The sequence below is a fragment of the Lithobates pipiens genome, unplaced genomic scaffold (genome assembly GCF_037356315.1).
Source record: "Lithobates pipiens isolate NorthernLeopardFrog02 unplaced genomic scaffold, aLitPip1_a1.2 Scaffold_16, whole genome shotgun sequence".
NCBI lineage: Eukaryota > Metazoa > Chordata > Amphibia > Anura > Ranidae > Lithobates > Lithobates pipiens.
Window position 1 is genome coordinate 127,292,350 of NW_027507748.1, and position 21,618 is coordinate 127,313,967.

General features: G+C 41.4%; 1 protein-coding gene across 1 annotated transcript in view; it reads left to right on the forward strand.

The window, feature by feature from the left end:
- HIP1 (huntingtin interacting protein 1) overlaps positions 1-21,618 on the forward strand; it is a 174,165-nt gene that overhangs the window by 134,709 nt on the left and 17,838 nt on the right. The window contains exons 18-29 of the mRNA XM_077480445.1: positions 1,151-1,283; positions 1,365-1,451; positions 2,056-2,145; positions 7,337-7,473; positions 10,386-10,496; positions 12,189-12,247; positions 12,356-12,449; positions 12,569-12,669; positions 14,926-15,031; positions 16,460-16,583; positions 19,034-19,095; positions 20,041-20,149. Coding sequence (XP_077336571.1) covers positions 1,151-1,283; positions 1,365-1,451; positions 2,056-2,145; positions 7,337-7,473; positions 10,386-10,496; positions 12,189-12,247; positions 12,356-12,449; positions 12,569-12,669; positions 14,926-15,031; positions 16,460-16,583; positions 19,034-19,095; positions 20,041-20,149 — 1,213 coding nt within the window. The remainder of the gene's footprint in view (positions 1-1,150; positions 1,284-1,364; positions 1,452-2,055; positions 2,146-7,336; positions 7,474-10,385; positions 10,497-12,188; positions 12,248-12,355; positions 12,450-12,568; positions 12,670-14,925; positions 15,032-16,459; positions 16,584-19,033; positions 19,096-20,040; positions 20,150-21,618) is intronic.

The window sequence follows — 21,618 nt, forward strand, 5'->3', positions numbered from 1 at the left end:
TCCAGGGGGTGGAAACATCTCCACAATCCAGCCCCTCCTTCACTCCCTCCCTCTGGAGGACATGTGTGGGTGTGTTTGGTGAAGAGGTGCACACCCAGACTGCTATCTAGAACAAGCACATTCTTCACATGTTTCTCTCACACTCTGTTTCTATGTCAGCGTGTCCCCAGCTAAAACCCGGAAGCAGAGACAGTGTGATTCAGACAGTGAAGTCTCCTCATCTATCTCTGGCAGTTATCTGCCAGCTCTCCTCTGGGAGACTGTAACGCCTCTCCCCTGGGCTATGATGTATCTTCCTGGGTCCTCCAAATTCCCTCCTCCCCCTTTCCCCTCACTCATTCAAAGTCTGTATCGGTGTCTCCTTCAGCCGATGGGGGGAGGGGGGAGAGTCACTTCTAGTTTTTTTTGTCATTGTCATGCTGGGGGAAAAAGGTTCTCATCCAAGATTTTACAATACATGATCCCATCCATTGGCCCCTCAAAGCGGCAAAGTAGGGCTATACCTTTAGCAGAGAAAGCCCCAAAGCAAAATGTTTCCACCTCTGTGCTTGACTGTAGGGATGGTGTTCTAAGGGTCATAGTCAGCATTTTTCTTCCTTCATACACGGGGTCTAAAAAAAGGGCAAAAAGCAAAATTTTGGTCTCATCTGACCACAGCACTTTCTCCCAGTCCTTCTCTTAATCATTTAAATGTTCATTGGCAAACTTCAGATGGGCCTGTACATGTGCCTTCTCCTTGAGGAGGGGGACCTTGCGGGCACTGCAGGATTGCCGGTGGCATATTTTGTTACCAATGGTTTATTTTGTGACTGTGGTTCCAACTGCCATGAGATCATTCACAAGCCCCTCCCGTGTAGTTCTGGGTTGATCCCTCACTTTTCTCATGATCATCCTTACCCCATGAGGCAAAATCTTTCATGGAGCTCGAGAAGGTACGCCATCACTGTGATCTGAGCTGCCCAGTCACAGCTCAGGTCATGGCCATTCATGGTGCAACTGCCCACCCAAGTGTGTTTTCTGAAGTGCCTTTATAAATTGCACTCCAGAATTACACATAACCCCCCCCCCCCCCCCATGTTTTTGTTTTACAACATAGTGATACGGAAATGGTTAAATTACTAATATGAAATAATATTTTCTATCTACATAGGAAAGCCAAGCACAAATAAAGGAAATTGAAGATAGTGTTGTACAGCGCATCCTACAGGAAGCAGAGTCCATCATACAGGAATCTCTCCAACAACTGGATGAGCCACTCTATACCAGCGGGAGTTTATCTACAGGTAAGTACACAATGAAAAGCACATACATCTGCAGTATAGGCATTACCTTTCTAAAGCCAAACACCATCTTTTCCCTTCCAGACTTTCTAATCTCCAGAACAGTAGCAGCTGTAGAGAGCACAGAGAAACTAGAGGAGGCGTGGAAAAAACATGTGTCGGAAACTTCAGGTGAGAAGAAAGGATGGGAAAGGACCAAAAGATGTAAAGAGTATAGCAGGCAAGTGGAGGAAATGCGCTATAGTTAGAGGGGCCTGATCAAACCAGAGGGCAGGCAAAATGTAGTGCAGTGCAGAAGGTTTTATATGATAAGGCTTTGCAGCCTTTCACGTTTCTAGGTTGCCAATGGAAATAAAGTATTGATCTGGCTGCCATACAGTATAGATATCATTTCCTATTTTGTTGTTAAATAAATGCACTACATGTCTATGTAATCATGTTATAAGAGATTCATACAGGCCATGGAGGTGACTTTCCATCCTACATATCACACAAAACTTTGTGTTACCTAATGTTTTATAGAGTTCATTTTTTTACCGGCCTTGATTTCTTCTTTAAGAATATGACCATAATGTTTCCGAATGCCCTCAAACATTCTAACACTAGTAGCTGTTACACTATAGTTTGGGATGCTGTCATATATTTAGCCATATTTATTTATTTTTTAACCCTGGATTATTGAAAATAAAGACATTTTATACAGATATAAATTGTATCACATGCAGTTTGTATTTGAAAATCACAGATTTATCTGCTTATGTGTCTCTATTCCTAGATGTGAACTGTTTGTTGCCGAGTCTGGTTCAGTTTGCACATAGAATCGGTGATGTGATCCTACAAGGAGCTCAGACCAGAACCTCTGACAGTGAGTATTTCATGCTTATACTAGTGCCCAGTGAAATTCTGCATTTTTTAAGCAATTACATTTTTATTCCTGAATGCTGGGCACTATGGGGCAAACCCATGATGTCCTGCACTCACAATAGGTCCTCAGTCTTCCTGGGGGTGTGACACCCGTGGCGGCCCATCCAGTAAGGGCGCAGGGCCGCCCCCTCATCCATGCGTCCAGCCCTCTAATCTACATGCAGGGCGCCGGACACATAGATTCCAATTTTTTTTAAGCACATGATTAGAGCCAGAGGCTCTAATAAGCTTAAAAAAGAGCACTGTGTCCTGAGCCCACCCAGTTGTGTGACAATAGCAAATGAATATTCACTATTGTCACACTGATTCTCCTCCCGGCCAATCATTAAGTGGGTCACGAGACCCGTTTCCCGATTAGCGAAAGGAGAAGCGATCCAATTGGCCTAGGAGGAGAAAAGAGGAGACGCAGGCCGCCATGATGCCAAGGACCGACTGACCCACCAGCCGAAAAGTCTGATCCTCCAGGCCCCTCCATGCTAATTGCTGTCAGCTCCTCCATGGATTGCCCCTGTGTCAGCGCACACCTCTCCAACATTGATCCCCCTCTGCCGTCGACCACATTAAGCTGGCATCCCTGGACAGCACACGGTGCTGGCGTGGTGGTGGGCTGCAGTGATTGGGGGGTATGTGGTCTGGTCTGCTTGCCGCCCCCCGACTGATGAAGCACCAGCTGCCACTGGGTGACACTAATTTAACCCAGGAGATTTAGGACATCTTGTGGTAGAAAAGAGGCTCTGCATGTAACAGCTCTGCTTTGAATTTTTCACATTCTATTGGATCTCAGTTTCGCATTCCATCTGGTTACTTTATTGTAAAATCTGTCACTTCAAGGAAACCTCTACTGGGGAAATTTGTAGATTTCCATTATTGACCTTTGTTTCTAAAAATACAAGTTGCCTGCCTGTCACGCTGAATGCATAGCTCACTGAAAAGGGGTTTTTATCATAAGTTCTGGTTACACTTGTTAAATGCATGTTCTGGTTTAGATGTTCAGAATGTATTTTAGTCATTGGACCAGCATGGCAGCCAGGCCACTAAAATAGTTAGAAGTAGAGGTCAGCAATATTTACCCTGCACAAGAAAAGAGGGCAGCAGTGGTCAATATTTATTACAGGAAACTCCTGCAGTGAGGCAAAGTTCAGGCATTGTTTCCAACTAGATTAACGCACATACCTGGAAGAAATACACAAAGGACACCAATATTTAAAGGGGTTGTAATCCTTCGAGGTTTTCACCTCAATGCATTCTATGGTGAAAAACCTCCTGTAATGCTGCAGCCCCCAAGAGCCCCCGTTTTACTTACTTGTACCCCCTCTATCTTGTCCCGGGGACAAGCACACCAGCAAAAGCCGGTGTCTCGGCTCCTGAGTGGATGGATTGATAGCAGCGCAGCCATTGGCTCCCGCTGCTGTCAATCAAATCCAATGACGCGGGCACCGAGGGGCGGGGCCGATTCTGGCATTCGTGTCTATGGACGCAAATAATGGACTTGGGAGCGTGCCCACAAGGCAACCCCCTCAGGGGAGCACTTCTCCTAGGACGTTATCTAATACGGGTAGGAGCCGTGAGAGCCACCGGGGGACCCTAAAAGAGGAGGGTTGGGGCCACTCTATGCAAAACGAGCTGCACAATGGAGGTACGTATGATATGTTTGTTATTTTAAACAAATAAAAAATTAACCTTTAGCATCACTTTAAATAATAAAACCTCTTGTATTTAGGCAATACTTGTTTAGCCTGAATTTCAGAATTTTTCATGACTATCTGAGGCTTTTTTTAAGCCCTGTACACACAGTCTGAATGCCGGGTGACATTGGCTGGTTCAATTAAAAACCAGCCGACATTCAGACTGTGTGTATGGAAGTCGGCCCGACAGAAGCCGGCCAGCAGCCGACCAGCTCCAGATCAGCGCTCTCAGTCAATGGCTGGTTAGAACACAACAGCTCAGCGGAGAGATCACTGTACTAACATCGGATCATTAGTACAGTGGCTCTGATTGGGTTGAACGGGAAAAAAACTTGTAGGGTGTGCCAGGCTTTATTCCCATACTAACTTAAATAATTCACCAGCCCGTGTTTTTGCTAGCGTGAGATGATAGACAAGAGCATAATAAATGTTTAGATGCAATAAAATTAGAAGCTTGTCCTAGGGATCAAACCTTAGCCAAGTGCAGTAAGTGCAAATGATGAGGCACCTTAAAACAGAACTCCAGGAGAAAATAATAATTTCAGGATATATTTTAATGATATATCCTATATTAATGTAATTCCTTATAGCACACATGTGCATTTTAATAGCCGACTGCACCAAAAACCATAGAAATGGCATGTTTCTATTTTATGGGTTACTTAATTAATGAAAATGGCCGGTGGAGTTTCCTTAGTCATCTCTTCCTCTTGAGCCTTTGAATGGACAGCAGAAGGTTAATATAGTCATCTGTGCACTTTTATTCCTTCAGTTTTAGTCTGCCATCACCATGCAAAGCATTACAGCCAAAAGTTTTGTGCTACATTCTCTCAGATTCAGTGCTGCTCTACAGGGATTACATAATTCTGATGTCAGGATATATTTAGGTAGAAATGCTAACTAGTATGTGGTGGGATGTCCAGATCGAGAGCGCGGGGAAGCCATCACTGCAAACCACCAATCATAGGCAGAGTGTGTACAGTGGTGTGAAAAAGTGTTTGCCCCCTTCCTCATTTCCTGTTCCTTTGCATGTTTGTCACACTTAAAGCGGAGGGCCGGTTATAAAAAAAAAAAAAAAAAAGTCAGCAGCTGCAAACACTGCAGCTGCTGACTTAATAAACACACTCACCTGTCCAGGGCGCCCGCGATGTCAGCCGCCCGAGGCCGACCCGTCCCTCGGCTCTCGGGTCCCGGCGCCGCCATCCCTTGTAAGGGAAACAGGCAGCGGAGCCTTATGGCTTCACTGCCCGTTTCCTACTGCGCATGCGCGAGTCCCGCAGCTACTGCGCATGCGCGAGTCCCGCAGCGCTTTCTGAATGGGACGCGCTGTGTTCTGGAACACACAGTTCCCAGAACACAGCGCGACTCATTACCCAGAAGACGCCGCGACGAAGACAGAAGATCTCCGCGGAGGAGGAAGAGGAAGATTAGGAGAAAGTGCCTAGCAACAGGCATTTCTGGTAAGTAAAAAAAAAAATTTTTTTTCATTTTTTTTTTTTAGATTTTTTGTAATTTTTAACATTTTTTTGTTTTTCAGGGTGGCCCTCCCCTTTAAGTGTTTCGGAACATCAAACCAATTTAAACAATAGTCAAGGACAACACAAGTAAACACAAAATGCAATTTGTAAATGAAGGTGTTTATTATTAAAGGTGAAAAAAATCCAAACCATCATGGCCCTGTGTGAAAAAGTGATTGCCCCCTAAACCTAATAACTGGTTGGGCCACCCTTAGCAGCAACAACTGCAACCAAGCGTTTGCGATAACGTGCAATGAGGCTTTTACAGCGTCCTGGAGGAATTTTGGCCCACTCATCTTTGCAGAATTGTCCTAATTCAGTTACATTAGAGGGTTTTCGAGCATGAACGGCCTTTTTAAGGTCATACCACAACATCTCAATAGGATTCAGGTCAGGACTTTGGCTAGGCCACTCCAAAGTCTTCATTTTGTTTTTCTTCAGCCATTCGGTGGTGGACTTGCTGGTGTGTTTAGGATCATTGTCCTGCTGCAGAACCCAAGTTCGTTTCAGCTTGAGTACACGAACAGATGGTCGGACATTCTCCTTCAGGATCTCTTGGTAGACAGCAGAATTCATAGTTCCTTTTATCACGGCAAGTCTTCCAGGTCCTGAAGCAGCAAAACAGCCCCAGACCATCACACTACCACCACCATATTTTACTGTTGGTATAATGTTCTTTTTATGAAATGCAGTGTTCCTTCTACGCCAGATATACTTGGACACACACCTTCCAAAGAGTTCCACTTTTGTCTCATCGGTCCACAGAATGTTGTCCCAAAAGTCTTGGGGATCATCAAGATGTGTTGTGGAGAAATTGAGACGAGCTTTGATGTTCTTTTTGCTCAGCAGTGGTTTTCTCCTTAGAACTCTGCCATGCAGGCCATTTTTGCCCAGTCTTTTCCTGATGGTGGAGGCATGAACGCTGACCTTAACTGAGGCAAGTGAGGCCTGCAGTTCCTTGGACGTTGCTGTGGGGTCTTTTGTGACCTCTTGGATGAGTCGTCGCTGCGCTCTTGGGGTAATTTTGGGCGGCCGGCCACTCCTGGGAAGGTTCACCACTGTTCCATGTCTTCGCCATTTGTGGATAATGGCTCTCACTGTGGTTCGCTGGATTCCCAAAGCTTTGGAAATGGCTTTATAACCCTTTCCAGACTGATAGATCTCAATTACTTTCTTTCTCAATTGTTCCTGAATTTCTTTGGGTCTCGGCATGATGTGTAGCTTTTAAGGATCTTCTGGTGGACCTTACTGTGTCAAGCAGCTCCTATTTAAGTGATGCCTTGATTGTGAACAAGTGTGGCAATAATCAGGCCTGGGTGTGGCTAGAGAAATTGAACTCAGGTGTGGACAACCACAGTTATAGTATGTTTTAACAAGGGGGGCAATCACTTTTTCACACAGGGCCATGATGGTTTGGATTTTTTTTCACCTTTAATAATAAACACCTTCATTTACAAATTGCATTTTGTGTTTACTTGTGTTGTCCTTGACTATTGTTTAAATTGTTTTGATGTTCCGAAACACTTAAGTGTGACAAACATGCAAAGGAACAGGAAATGAGGAAGGGGGCAAACACTTTTTCACACCACTGTATGTGCAGCTGCCGCTCGGGAAATGCCTTACTGCCTATAATTGGCAGTGTGCAGTGATGGCTTCCCGGCGGGCCCAATCTGAACACGCCCGAGCCCTTTCACCGCCAATCATAGGCAGTGAGGCATTTCCCAACCGGCAGCTGCACATACACACTCTGCCTATGATTAGTGGTGTGCAGTGCCGGCTTCCAGGTGGGCTTGATCCAAACACGCCTGAGCCCATCACTACTAGTATGTATAAATACATTTAAGGCTTTTTTACATGAATATATACTTGGATTTTTTTTTAGCATTTGACATCACTGCTCTTCTAATCTGTACTTTTTCTTTTATTTCAGAGTTAAGTGAGAGCTGTCGGACATGTGGCACAGAAGCTCTTAACTATCTCTCGAGTCTACAGAATAAAAAAGCAGAGAATGACGTGGACTGCAGCCAAATTACTGCCACACTCAAGTTGATAGCTGGTATCGCTCAGGTAAAGATGGATGACTGCCATAGTTGGGTACTGAAGACGTGGTGCTGGTGGTATTATAAAAGATGCAAACAATGGACAGAAAATGGAACCTAAATTCTAGCTGACATTTAGCTGGGAGAAAATGCCCTTTGGGCACTTTTGTGTTATTCATTTCTAAAAAAAAAAAAAAAAAAAAAACTCAAATTTATTTGCCAGTAGCAACCACTCAAACATTTCCAATACATTCTGGAGAGATGAAACTGCAATTTTTGTGTGACAACTTATTTTTTTAACATGAACCTCTTTGGAACCTGGGCAATTCAAACTAAGCATATGGTAAAAAAAAATCCATAAGCAGAGATTACTTTTAGTTAATACAGTATTACAAAATGACTGGAAGATCTAGATATATAAGCAATTGAAAGTGTGTGCAAACCTCCAATTGTAAAAGTTGAGCTTGGTCCCTATGTGTTTATGTATACAGTATATGTGTGTGTGTGTTGGACCCCCTTTTGCCTTCAGAACTGCCTTAAAGGGGTTATAAACCATGGCTGGTAAAAAAACAACAACACTTACTTTAGAACTAAGCCCTCCCGAGGCGCAATGTCACTGCTGAGATGGCTGACATCTTCCACTGGTCTTTCTTCGGGGGGTTTGCGCGCTCTGGCTGTGTGATTGGCTGGAGCTGCGATGACGTCACTCCTGTGCAGAAGTCCTCGGTTTGGGCATGAAGCTCTGAAGTTCCAGTAAGGTATGCTGGACCTTCAGAGCGCATGCGCCAGTGATGTCACTGGCTGCATGCAGGTAGAATATCTCCTAAATGGTGGACATTTAGGAGATATTCATTTGACCTGCAGGTAAGCTTTATCATAGGCTTACCTGTAGGTAAAAATAACAAAGCAGGCTTTACTACCGCTTTAATTCTTTGTGGCATAGATTCAACAAGGTGTTAGAACCATTTGATCCATATTGACATGATAGCATCATGCTGTTGCTGCATATTTGTCAGCTGAACATCCATGATGCGAATCTCTTTTTCCACCACATCCCAAAGGTGCTGTAGTGGATTGAGATCTGGTGACTGTGGAGGCCATTGTAGTACAGTGAACTTATTGTCATTTTTAAGAAACCAGTTTGAGATGATCTGAGCTTGGTTACATGGTGCATTATCCTGCTGGAAGTAGCCATCAGAAGATGGGTACACTGTAGTCATAAAGGGATGGACATGGTCAGCAACAATACTCAGATAGGCCGTGACATTTAAACAATGCTCAATTGGTACTAAGGGGACCAAAGTGTGCCAAGAAATGATCCCCAACCCCATTACACCACCACCAGCCTGAACTGTTTATACAAGGCAGGATGGATCCATGCTTTCATGTTGTTAATGCCAAATTCTGACCCTACCATCTGAATGTCTCAGCTGAAATTGAGACTCATCAGACCAGGCAACTTTTTTCCAATCTTCTATTGTCTGATTTTGGTGAGCCTGTGTGAATTGTTGCCCCAGTTTCCTGTTCTTAGCTGACAGAAGTGGTACCCGGTGTGGTCTTCTGCTGTAGTCCATCTGGTTCAAGGTTCAATGTTTTGTGCGTTCAGAGATGGTATTCTGCATACCTTGGTTGTAACGAGTGGTTATTTGAGCTACTATTGCTTTTATATCATCTCAAACCAGTCTACCCATTCTCACTGGATATTTTCTCTTTTTCGGACCATTCTCTGTGAACCCTAGAGATAGTTGTCCGTGAAAATCCCAGTAGATCAGCAGTTTTTGGAATACTCAGACCAGCCCATCTGGCACCAACAACCATGCCCCGTTCAAAGTCTTTTAAATCCCCTTTCTTCCCCTTTCTGATCCTGTGTTTGAACTTTAGCAACTCGTCTTCACCATGTCTAGATGCCTAAATGCATTGAGTTGCTGCCATGTGATTGGCTGATTGGCTGATTAGCATTTTTGTGTTACCAAGCAATTGAACAGATGTACTTAATAAAGTGGCTGGAGAGTGTATGTATATATATATATATATATATAGATATATATATATATCTATATATATATATGTATGTATATATATATATATATTGCAATAACTTCCAACTTTTATAGATGTTTGTGACATTTATAGGTGTATGTGATATTTGACAATTTTGTCATCATTTGGAATGAGAGACGTGTAAGTAGGAAAGTTTCTTTTGGTTCAGAGCATAATCCATTTTTTCATTTTATTTTGAAGAAATTTTTTTTTTTTCTGTAACAGCAACTCTGCTTTAAAGTATTTCACAAGGAGTTTTAATCACATCCATTCCCAGCAGCCGCGTCGTACGGGGATAAGAATGTTTGATTAACTGTAGTATTTACACAGTCATTAGTAATCAGGTGTAATTACGGTACAGTAGGGACCTCTAGTGATATGACCTACTTTGGTTAGAACTTCTGTGCCAAGAACTAGAAATCCCAGTTGTAATTATATTTCACACTAATTTTAACATTTCCACAAATATTCTTCTTGGCTATACCACAGGCTTTTATTGAGTCCTGACGAAAAGGATCAATTTACATTTTCAGTGCTAATCAGTAATATCAGGGGAACTCCGGGGAGAGTAAAATTTTCATTTTCTATCTAGGACTTCCCCAAGGACTTCATTGACGCCATCCTTTCACACAACTAAGCTTCACATTACTGTGCAAAATGCCTCTTCCAATGTCACACAGACTGTGCAGCTTAGGAATGTCATCTTTTTCAGTATGAAAGTGAAATCAGCAATGGTGTTCTACAAAACGCACTACTGTGAGGGTGGCCAGTGTGGTTATATATTTACATTGTTCTTTGCTTCCTAAAAGTGAAGTTTGCCTTTAAGACAACCCATGTCATCATAACATTGGTAGACATACAGTGTATCCTGTAACAATAATTTGGATGTTTGTCTTTCAGGAGTTGCGTCCTCCATCACTTGATATCAAAGAGGAGGAGTTGGGTGACCTAGTGGAGAAAGAAATGGCAGCCACAGCAGCAGCTGTAGAAACGGCTGCTGCCAGGATTGAGGTAAACACTCTTTTTATTAGTATTACCTAGTAAAAAAAAAAAAAAACGTGGTTTCAGCATGTTCTTTCTATCATCATGGGGGATAAAGAAAATTCTTAAACTGATGACAACCATACACAATCACCTATATGATATATTCTTAGTAGGTGGAAATAGCTGGAGACCCATTATGCACCTGCAGATTTTTCCTCTTTAGATGCCACACTGTCTTCTGCCAGTACCACGTTCATCCCTATCTGCTCCATCTGCAGACCACTGATATCACCCGGTCCTATCAATTCACTTCAGGTACCGCAGAGCAGTTCAAACGGAACTGGAGTTTGACCAATGACTCCCACAAAGAGGGGAGACCTGCTGGAATTATCTGGGCCTCTCACAGGACTTTTGACAGCTTATATTTTCCTTTTTGACTCATGTTCCACAGCAGAGTGTCCACTCCGTGTCATGTAATCTGTTTAATAGCCAGACCCCAAAATCATTGACTAGTTGCATACCTTCACTCAAGTACCTAAACTGTTAAATCATTTGAGACATTTGGAATGTGCAGGAGGGTATCCTCATGCCGCGTACACACGATCGGACATTGATCGGACATTCTATGGATTTTTTCTGACGGATGTTGGCTCAAACTTGTCTTGCATACACACGGTCACACAAAGTTGGTCGAAAATTGTGACCGTCAAGAACGCGGTGACGTACAACACATACGACGTGCCGAGAAAAATGAAGTTCATTAGCCAGTGCGGCCCTTCTGGTTGATTTCGAGCATGCGTGGAACTTTGTGTGTCGGAACTGTCTACATACGATCGGAATTTCCGACAACGGATTTTGTTGTTGGAAAATTTGAGATCCAGGTCTCATATTTTGTGTGACGAAAATTCTGATGGAAAATGTCCGATGGAGCCTACACACAGTCGGAATTTCCGACAAAAAGCTCCCATCTAACATTTTCCGTCGGAAAATCCGATCGTGTGTACGGGGCATAAGAGTCATGTTACACTAGCTATCTTGGTGCTGGCAACAAGATAGCTAGTGTGATATGGCACTAATGGTGGCTACATACTGTACGCTTCAATTGTTTTTTTTTTTTTATCTGATTGATGCACAATTCTGTCAAAACAATGAAATCTGCAAACAATCAAATAGCCATACCTTTCCTTCCAATTGAATTTCATCAAACTGAATCGATCGGCCAGGGTGGAATATTATCGGCTCTGTATCTGTTGGCAGCACTGAGATACATTGTTCATGAATACAATCGTGTTTTGATAGATCTGATCATAAGATTACATGGTGAAATAGAATTACAATAAATAATATATGATCATAAGTTACAATTGTACCGTCACTATTGACCAAAATTCACTTCCCCCGTGTTACATATCGATTAAATGGGTTGTTGGCTATACAGTAGATCAATTATTCCTATTGGAAGATATTGATCAGAAAAGAAATCAATCATTTATGGAAGCGTGTATGGCCACCATAAGAATGCTTCGCTTAAAAGCAACAAGATGACATCGTGCATGTGCAACATCAGTTCATTGGATGGTCACAAAAGCACCCAGTGACACACAAAATACCAGTTAAAATAAACATTTTTGCTTGTCTGATTCAGACACCGATAAAAGCAAAAGATTGTTCCTTGATACTTTGTGTGACAGCATACAATAATCATTTTTTTCCCCTCAGGAAATGCTGAAGAAGTCTCGAACAGATGACACTGGACTAAAATTACAAGTCAATGAACAGTAAGTTACTTATTTGTTCAAACACTCTATATCCAAGAAATAAAATGAGTCTAAAGCCTATGTTTTGAAATGAGAGTTCTTCACAACATGTGTGACTTTGTTTTGCAGGATTCTGGGGTCATGTACGGATCTCATGCAGGGAATTCAGGCTTTGATTCTGGCCTCAAAGGATCTTCAGAAGGAGATTGTGGAGAGTGGAGGGGTCAGTATGTCCTTGTCCTTTGTGTGACTTCCTATTCAGGCACATCACACAATCAGAGAAATTCAGCTTTTTCTATGCATGTATTTGCAAAGCCTTTATTGTGTGCTAATTATTTTTAGGGAGCAGCATCTCCAAAAGAGTTCTATGCCAGAAACTCACGGTGGACAGAGGGGCTGATTTCTGCTTCCAAGGCTGTGGGGTGGGGAGCCACTGTTATGGTGTAAGTATATTTTATACTCAACATCAGTATATAGAAAGATGGGACAGTTCCCTTCTTAGGAAGTTGCTTTGTAGTGTCAGGTCTTAAGCCAGAAAACAGGACCAATAGACCTTTATAACCTAAATAACACGGTTTTAGGATGTCCATGCGCCTACCATGACTGACAAAGTGTGAATGGCTGCATGGATGCCTCATGAAATAGCAGTCAGCAAAATTTAAACACAATAAAACACACCAACACCTTTGATTGGAAAAATATTATTGGCTTTCAAAAATATTAAAAATGTAACTTTAGAACACGTAAAACAGTTCATCCACTGCTAGTCAAGCTGTATAATTAAAGGGGAATCTCCCCACTTTCAACATATAGCTTTATCACCTTTAAATAATTTGTTTAACTTTGTTTAAAATAAACTGTCCCCCTTGAAAGGTGACACTAGCCACATAATAAAGTTCTTAGCTGCGACTTAGGGAGGATGGGAGGGAACACCACAGCTGTTGCTACTGAGGTGACTGAACCTCTGGGGCTCGAAACAGCCTTTTTATTTGAAATTTCACACAGAAATCCCCCTAAATTGCCCAGATACAGTGGTCATCTGGCCTTTCCAGAGAACAAGATTCCAAAAAGCCCCCTGCCTGCATACCCCCATAACCACAGCCCAGGGTTGTGGGGAAGAGGCCTTTGTCCCCATCATCACAGGGACAAGGTGCTTTATGGCAGTATGGTATGGGGGTATCCTGCCTGGTATGGATTTGGGGGGGACCCTACGCTGTTTTTATGTTTTATAATTTTGGCGCAAGTTTTCGTCCTTACCAGAACCAAAGGAATTGTTTTGATTGGTCAAAGAACAAGTCGCACTCATCTCAAAGTCGGATCAAAATCAGATCCTGTTCATAAGGTCACATGAAATGTCTCACATGATTAGGAGCCAGTCTGTAGCAAGCATGCAGTCAGCTCAGATATCTTTGCATATGAGTAGCTGTAGGTGTTAAAGTCCCTACTCCTTCCTTGCCACTGCACATGTGCCTTACATGGGTAGAAAAAGGGTTCTTTGTTGAAAGCATGCTCACTGAGATAACCAATCGCAGTGGTCATTCGACTAGGCAAAACTTTGACCCCCTTCACGGGCACATGAGCTCAGTTAAAGGGACGTAGGGTGGGCAGGAAAGGGGAAATCATAGTAATATAATTGTCAAGTACTTACACAGCATCGCAAGAGGCACTTTTGGAAGTTTGACTGTATTGTAAATGAGTTTAATAACATATGGGAACAAAACACAATCTCTATCTTTACCAAAACAGAGAATTGTGTAAAAATACCCACATACAGGTGCCTTGGCTGCAGCTGTGTCTTTTGATAAAAATTTTTTAGTGCCATCTCAAAACACTGATTTGTGTGGCCCTGAAAATGAATTATAGTGCTGTATAAATTGCCTGTACCCTGATAATAGACTGCAGTGTGATGGGCCAATAGGAGCCCGCTTGCCTTCTCACCTCTTTGTCTTTAATAGGAAATGTGGTTCTGGGGCAATTGCTAAAATTGACTCCACCCTGTGGGGCATATTGGTTACATATTGAATGTGTCTCATCTAACACGATATGCCCTCCTTTAAGTTCAGTTTACCATAAGCTAGTTCAATTTGAATACGGTCATGGTACAAACCCAGGTGCTTTCAAGGTGCATCATTAAACTGAATTATAGAATTACCTTCTTGGCACATGTGAATTGATGGATAGTTAAAGATAGCATATGTAACTAAAGCAGTAGAAACATAAGAGGTATTAATACATAACTCCCCTGAGACATCGGTAAATGTACAGACACTGAAAAACTTTCTATGAAACAGAATGCTCCTTGCATAATCAGCCTGACTTTTTGTCAAAGTTGGCTGTATTTGGATAGACAAAGTTGGATTTCTAAGTCTTCCATGTCTTTTATTATAGTTAAGACAGAGAAAGGTTAGCTTTACTGCTTAGCCTTTAGGTGAGTTTCAGAGACATCCAACCCCTGTGGGCTTCTAGCTTCAAGTTTACCTTATTACTTTAAAATGTTCGTGTGTGCATGTCAACTTGGGTGATTTCATCTGTATGGCTGACTGTTAGTGTAAATTGGTTCTTATCGTAGATTCTGATAGTAAATATTAAATATGTAGATGTAGTCAAGACTCATGTTTGTATTTATTACTTTTTTCTGACATGATGTTATGCTTCATCTTGTGTTTTACTGTTCCTTTGTTTTTTGTCATGTTTTCCAGGGATGCTGCGGACCTTGTTGTCCAAGGGCAGGGAAAATTTGAAGATATTATTGTATGTTCTCATGAAATTGCAGCTAGCACGGCCCAGCTTGTAGCAGCTTCCAAGGTATGGCTTAATAAGAACATGCGCTTTGGATGATGCAAGGCAGTTGTTATTGACTAACCTTGACATGCTTAGAGAAATACTTTCAGTGTGTTGTGTTCTTTTATATGAGTAAATCTAAGATATAAAGGTTAATGTGAAAAGCGCTATTATTATTATACAGGATTTGTATAGCGCCAACAGTTTATGCGGTGCTTTACAATGCAGAGGGGGGGGGGGGGCATTACAATTACAATAATGTTAAATATAGAAGGAATAGGGGGGCCCTGCTCATGGAGCTTACAATCTAAAGGAGGAGACTAAATTAGGTTGATTTACTAAAGGCAAAAAGGCTGTTCACTTGGCAAAGGAAGTTACGCTTTGCAATGGAATTAGCCTCAAAGCTTAATAAATGAGGTGAAGCTGTGCTGACTTCCGTCGACCAATCAAAAATGCAGTTTTTTCATGCACACTATTGAGTATTCTTTACAAAGTGAAATTTCAACATATTCGCTAAGCTCTGATGAATATTTCCTTGCAAAGGGAATAGCACATTTACCTTTAGTAAATCAACTCCTCTGCTCATTCTCTGTGTGGAAAATAAGGAATTTCATAACACAGTCATTGTTACATCTGTAAATAATACTTGGCCCATCTACAATGCTTTCTTCTTGGCGACAAAGATGATGGATAGCTTCACTAGCCAATAGAAGGGTGCAGGAGAGCGACCAAATATTAATTACGGAAGTTGTGGTCAAAATTTGCATAATAATGTGCCTAGATTTTGGGTTATGGATCTGTGGTTATTCTATTGGGTACAGTGAACCGATCAGTTTTCTTTGTTACATTTGAAACTGTGTTGACACCCACAAAGTACAATGTGACCTAGCCTGCCTCATCTTAGGGTATCTGGTAGCTCAGTATAATGTAAACAATTATTTTTGTGTACGGACTTCTGATTAGCACAGTGAGGGCAGCCACCAGTAACTTCCCCATGGACAGGTACATGTGTGGAAGACCCTACTGCACCTGAGTAACAATTCCATCTCGGGAGCAGTGTGGTCATGTCTTTTCACGTCCAGATTGATGAAATGCCTATATTGGAGGGGCAAGAGTTTGTGTGGCTGTGATGCTACACTTAAACTCTGGCCATCAAGATTGTATTTTTTAGAGAAGTAACAAAATGCATAGATTTTAAGCAAAGCATCTGGGCAAATCATTTTGTGGTGCCTGACAGCAGCCAATCCCAAGCAGCTAAGAGTTTCCCATTCAGTTTCCAACTGTCATAAATAAAGATGTGACATTATTTTGCATTTGAACAAAGCACCATTAAAGACTGTAATTTATTAAAAAACTTTGAAAAGTCTACTGTTGTACTACATTGTTCCCATTTTGTTTGCATTTTGATTAGACCTCATAATAGAATTATTGTCACACAACTGCTCTTTGTAGGTAAAAGCGGAGAAGAACAGCACTAACCTGACCAAATTGATGCAAGCCTCGAAAGTGGTAAATCACAACGCTGCTGGTGTGGTGGCTTCCACAAAATCAGTTAAATCCCAGATTGATGAAGTAGGTAAGTAGAATGCTCTTTTGGTAATGTGCCCATTCGAGGTGTCAACCGGCAGGGTCGAAATAAGGCCAACCAAGCTCCTAGACAGATACAAGACATAACTGGGTGTACTTTGTGATTTATAGCTATTCTATTGTTGTTGACAATGGCCATAACAAAGCATTCAAATATTGGCTACAAAATAAATCAAAATAATTTTCATTTGTATTCCTCTTCCAATCACAGTTCAATAACAAATATACTATACAGGATTTAATGGTCAGTGTACCTTTATTCACTTTGGCTAGCTAATTTTTGTAAACCAACCATCTCCTCCAGCCACTTACTTTTATAAGTACCTCCATTCTCTGAAGACAGCCCCATAAAAATCTTTGAAGGCTCCCAGTGCAATGATGAACATTTCAGCCACAGGATGTAAACTTTGTGGCAGGTTGCAGCTGCAGGAAAATATGCGGCTATAGGTGAAGCTGAGTCACTTGGATCTGGAAATGCATTCCTTACACTACTACCTCAGAATGGGAAGAAAAAAAAAAAACATTTTGTTCCACAGGCAGGGCCCCCACACAGTCACCAGACCCCATGCACCTAACCTAATGTCTCCTTGGGGGCCATAGCTGCTCTGATCTGTATACATGTATCCATTATATTGAAAGAAGAATGAATGATTACTGTAGAAAATATTGGTGTAGAAATCCTTCTAAAACATTTTATTCCAATACAGTGCTTTGAAAAAGTATTCATACCCCTTGAAATTGTACACATTTTGTCATGTTACAAGCAAAAACGTTAATGTATTTTATTGGGGTTTTATGTGATAGACCAACACAAAGTGGTACATAATTGTGAAGTGGAAGGAAAACGATACATGGTTTTCATAATTTTTTACAAATAAATATGTCAAAAGTGTGGCACGCATTTGTATTCATCCCCCCTGAGTCAATACTTTGTAGAACCCCCTTTTGCTGCAGTTACAGCTGCAAGTCTTTTTGGGGATGTCTCTACCAGCTTTCCACATCTAGAGTGAACGTTTTGCCCATTCTTCTTTGCAAAATAGCTCAAGCTCTATCAGATTGGATGGAGAACATCTGTGAACAGCAATTTTCAAGCCTTGCCACGGATTCTCAATTGGATTTAGGTCTGGACTTTGACTGGGCCATTCTAACACATAAATATGCTTTGATCGAAAACATTCCATTATAGCTCTGGCTGAATGGCTCTGGCTGAATGTTTAGGGTCATGGTCCTGCTGGAAGGCGAACCTCTACCCCAGTCTCAAGTCTTTTGCAGACTCTAACCTGTTTTATTCTAAGATTGCCCTGTATTTAGCTCCATCCATCTTCCCATCAGCTCTGACCAGCTTCCCTGTTGCTGCTGAAGGAAAGCATCCCCACAACATGATGCTGCCACCACAATGTTTTACGGTAGGGATGGTGTGTTCAGGGTGATGTGCAGTGTTAGTTTTTGGCCACACATAGCATTTTGCTTTTAGGCCAAAAAATTAAATTTTTGTCTCATCTGAACAGAGCACCTTCTTTCACGTGTTTGCTCTGTCCCCCACATGGCTTCTCACAAACTTCAAACGGGAGTTCTTATGTCTTTGTTTCAACAATGGCTTTCTTTTTTGCCACTTTTCCATAAAGGCCAGGTTTGTGGAGTGCACGACTAATAGTTGTCCTGTGGACAGATTCACCCATCTGAGCTGTAGATCTCTGCAGCTCCTCCAAAGTTACCATGGACCGCTTGGCTGCTTCTCTGATTATTGCTCTCTTTGCCCGGCCTGTCAGTTTAGGTGGAACGGCCATGTCTTGGTAGGTTTGCAGTTGTGCCATAATCTTTCCATTTTTGAATGATGGATTGAACGTTGCTCCGTGAGATGTTCAAAGCTTGTGATATTTTTTTATAACCTAACCCTGCTTTAAACTTCTTTACAACTTTATCCCTGACCTGTGTGTTCCTTGCCCTTCGTGATGCTGTTTGTCCACTAAGGTTCTCTAACAAACTAATGAGGGCTTCACAGAACAGCTGTATTTATACTGAGATTAAAATACACACAGATGGACTCTATTTACTAACTTAACTTGACTTCACGTGACTTGTGAAGGCAATTGGTTCCACTAGATTTTAGTTAGGAGTATCAGAGTTAAGGGGGCTGAATACAAATGCATGCCACACTTTTTAGATATTTATTTGTAAATACATTTTGAAAACCATATATCATTTTCCTTCCACTTAACAAATATGTACCACTTTGCGTTGGTCTATCACATAAAATCCCAATAAAATACATTTATGTTTTGGTTGTAACATGGCCAAATGTGGAAAATTTCAAGGGATATGAATACTTTTTCAAGGCACTGTAAGTCTAAGCAAACAATTCTAACAATTACACTATTACCTGAGGGTTAAAAGAATTCTATGTTTCACTTAATAATTTGTTTCTTGTTGGTTTTACAGAAACAATGGACTTCTCTACCTTAACGCTAACTCAAATTAAGCGACAAGAGATGGATACCCAGGTAATATCCATATTACTATTGCTAATACATAAAAATAATATTACAATATTTAACATTACAGTAAAGGGAAAGTATAATGTTTTTGGTCATTTTTTTAACAACTGATGTTTATATTATTTTTATTCTGCACAAAAAATATTTATTCACTAATAAATATGTAATTATGAGTATCAAAAAAGAAAGCGTAGAATTGTCTGCATGCTTAAGCTGACTAATCATAGATGTAAATTTGTTCCGGTTCAGCAGGGACAGGCCAAGATCCATGTATGGGCAGGGAGATTGTACAGAAGTTGATCTGTCGAATGACTTTTGTACAACTGCCCTGTTGGATTTTTGCTGTATTCTGACAGCAGGGAGGTATCCCCGCTATCAAAATACAATAGCACAGTGGGGAGGATTCCTTCATCCACACTGAGTGTGTGGATGATGGAATCAAGTCAGTTTTTTTCCTTTAACTCAATAGTTTACAGAAAAAAAAAAACTGACTCTTGTATGGGCTACCTTAGAAGGCCCTTGTGTCTATGTGTGTGCCATCTGATCTCTCTGTTATACAGGTCGCAAAATGAGGTGTCCTCTGAACCTTTAAAACGTTTTAATGTTCCTGCCACTTGCTGTCAGCAATAGGAAATATTAAACATTTCTATGAAATATTTCATATTTACTGCATTTAAAAGAAATGAAAAAAAATGTTTTGCCCATCGCTAAAAACACTATACTGTTTATTCTCTGAGTTCGTAGTGGTTAGTCTATTGGTGTACATTTATCCCGAACAAGCACTCCGGTTTCAGTGTTCTTATTCATAGGTTGCATAAATAAGGACTTGTTTGGTTGTTGGTAGTTACTACACTTTACACAGTGCCATCTGCCATACAATAAAAAACATACTATTGTCCTCTGAGTCACGTATGATCACTATGAAGTAAATCAATTTTTTATGTATATCAGGTGCGTGTTCTTGAATTAGAGAGCCAGCTGCAAAAGGAGAGAGAAAAGCTGGGAGACCTAAGGAAAAAGCATTATGAATTAGCTGGTGTCTCTGAGGGCTGGGGAGATGGTAAGTAAATTGCAGATTTTTTCACAGTCATAAATAATTATTTACAGATCTATAGGAATATATTTTTAATTGTCACTGAAACAGAAAGTGATTGCAGTGGGAACACCTGTTATGATCACACAATGTAGAGATTTACTTATACTTTTTGTGTTTCTCTGGGACAGGATATGAAAGGAGATCAAAAAAAAAAAAAAGCCTTATGCCGTGCACACACGACCAGATTTTTCAACGGACTAGGTCCGATGGTCTTCCCGACAGACTTTCGGCGGAGTTCTGACAGGCTTTCTGAACGAATGGACTTGGCCACACACAAGCACACCAAAGTCTGACGGATTCGAACGTGATGACATGTGACTGGACTAGAATAAGGAAGTTCATAACCAGTAGCTAATAGCTGCCCTAGCATCGGTTTTCGTCCGTCGGACTAGCACACAGACGAATGGATTTTTCGACCAGACTCGAGTCCGTTGGAAAGATTTGAAACATGTTTTAAATCTAAAGTCCCTCTGATTTTTAGACAGCAAAGGTCCGATGAAGCCCATACACGATCAATTTGTCTGGCGGATTTGTTCTGTCGGACCTAGTTCATTGAAAAGTCCGGTCGTGTGTATGCAGCATAAGAATGGTTTCAACCGTTCCCTACGCTATCTGACATTAAAAAGATAATTTGCTAGAGATACACATTATATTTTTAAAGCTGAAAACCAGCTATGTTGTTGGGCTTCCAATCTGTGGAAAAGCAAAAAATGCAACTCACTGTCTTTGCCCACCAAATAACTTCCACAATAAAAAGTTTGCATCATGGTGAAGTTCCAGAATAAAACATAAACAAAATGAACAGAAAGTTTATTAAGTACATAAGGCTAAAAGATAGCCCTGCAGGGGAGCTGACATGTTTCAGCCAATCTGACCTTAGTCATAGCTTCATGCTTCATCCTGGGATCTGCAGTACTTACAATAAATACATCCCTACCCAGAAAACAACGGGCAGGATAAAATTGTACACCACTTACACATAATCACAAATATCAAGCAAGAAAAAAAAGAGTATCAGAAAAAGATACATAAGCAAGAATAAAGCCTAAAAACTAACATAAACCACTAGAACCATTTAACACAGAAACCTAATTTTAATGAATCTGCAGTAATGTTCATGCCCTGACTGTCTGCTTACCTCTCCGGTCTGTTTATCAGCTTTAGGGACCGTGCTCTCACACCTGTATGTTATAAGCAGAAGTTCCACCCAAAAGTAGAACTTCCACTTATAAGCTTTCTTCCCCAGCTCCGGTGTCACATTTGGCACCTTTTAGGCAGGAGCGGGGGACCTGTTTTTGACAGGTCCCCTTTCCCACTTCCGAGAAGTTAGGCCCCCTCCTTCCCCTGCTACTGAGCCATTTAGAAAGAGCAGTTCGCGTTGCGCATGCACAGTAGGGAACCAGCAGTGATGCCGAAAGACTTCACTGCCTGGT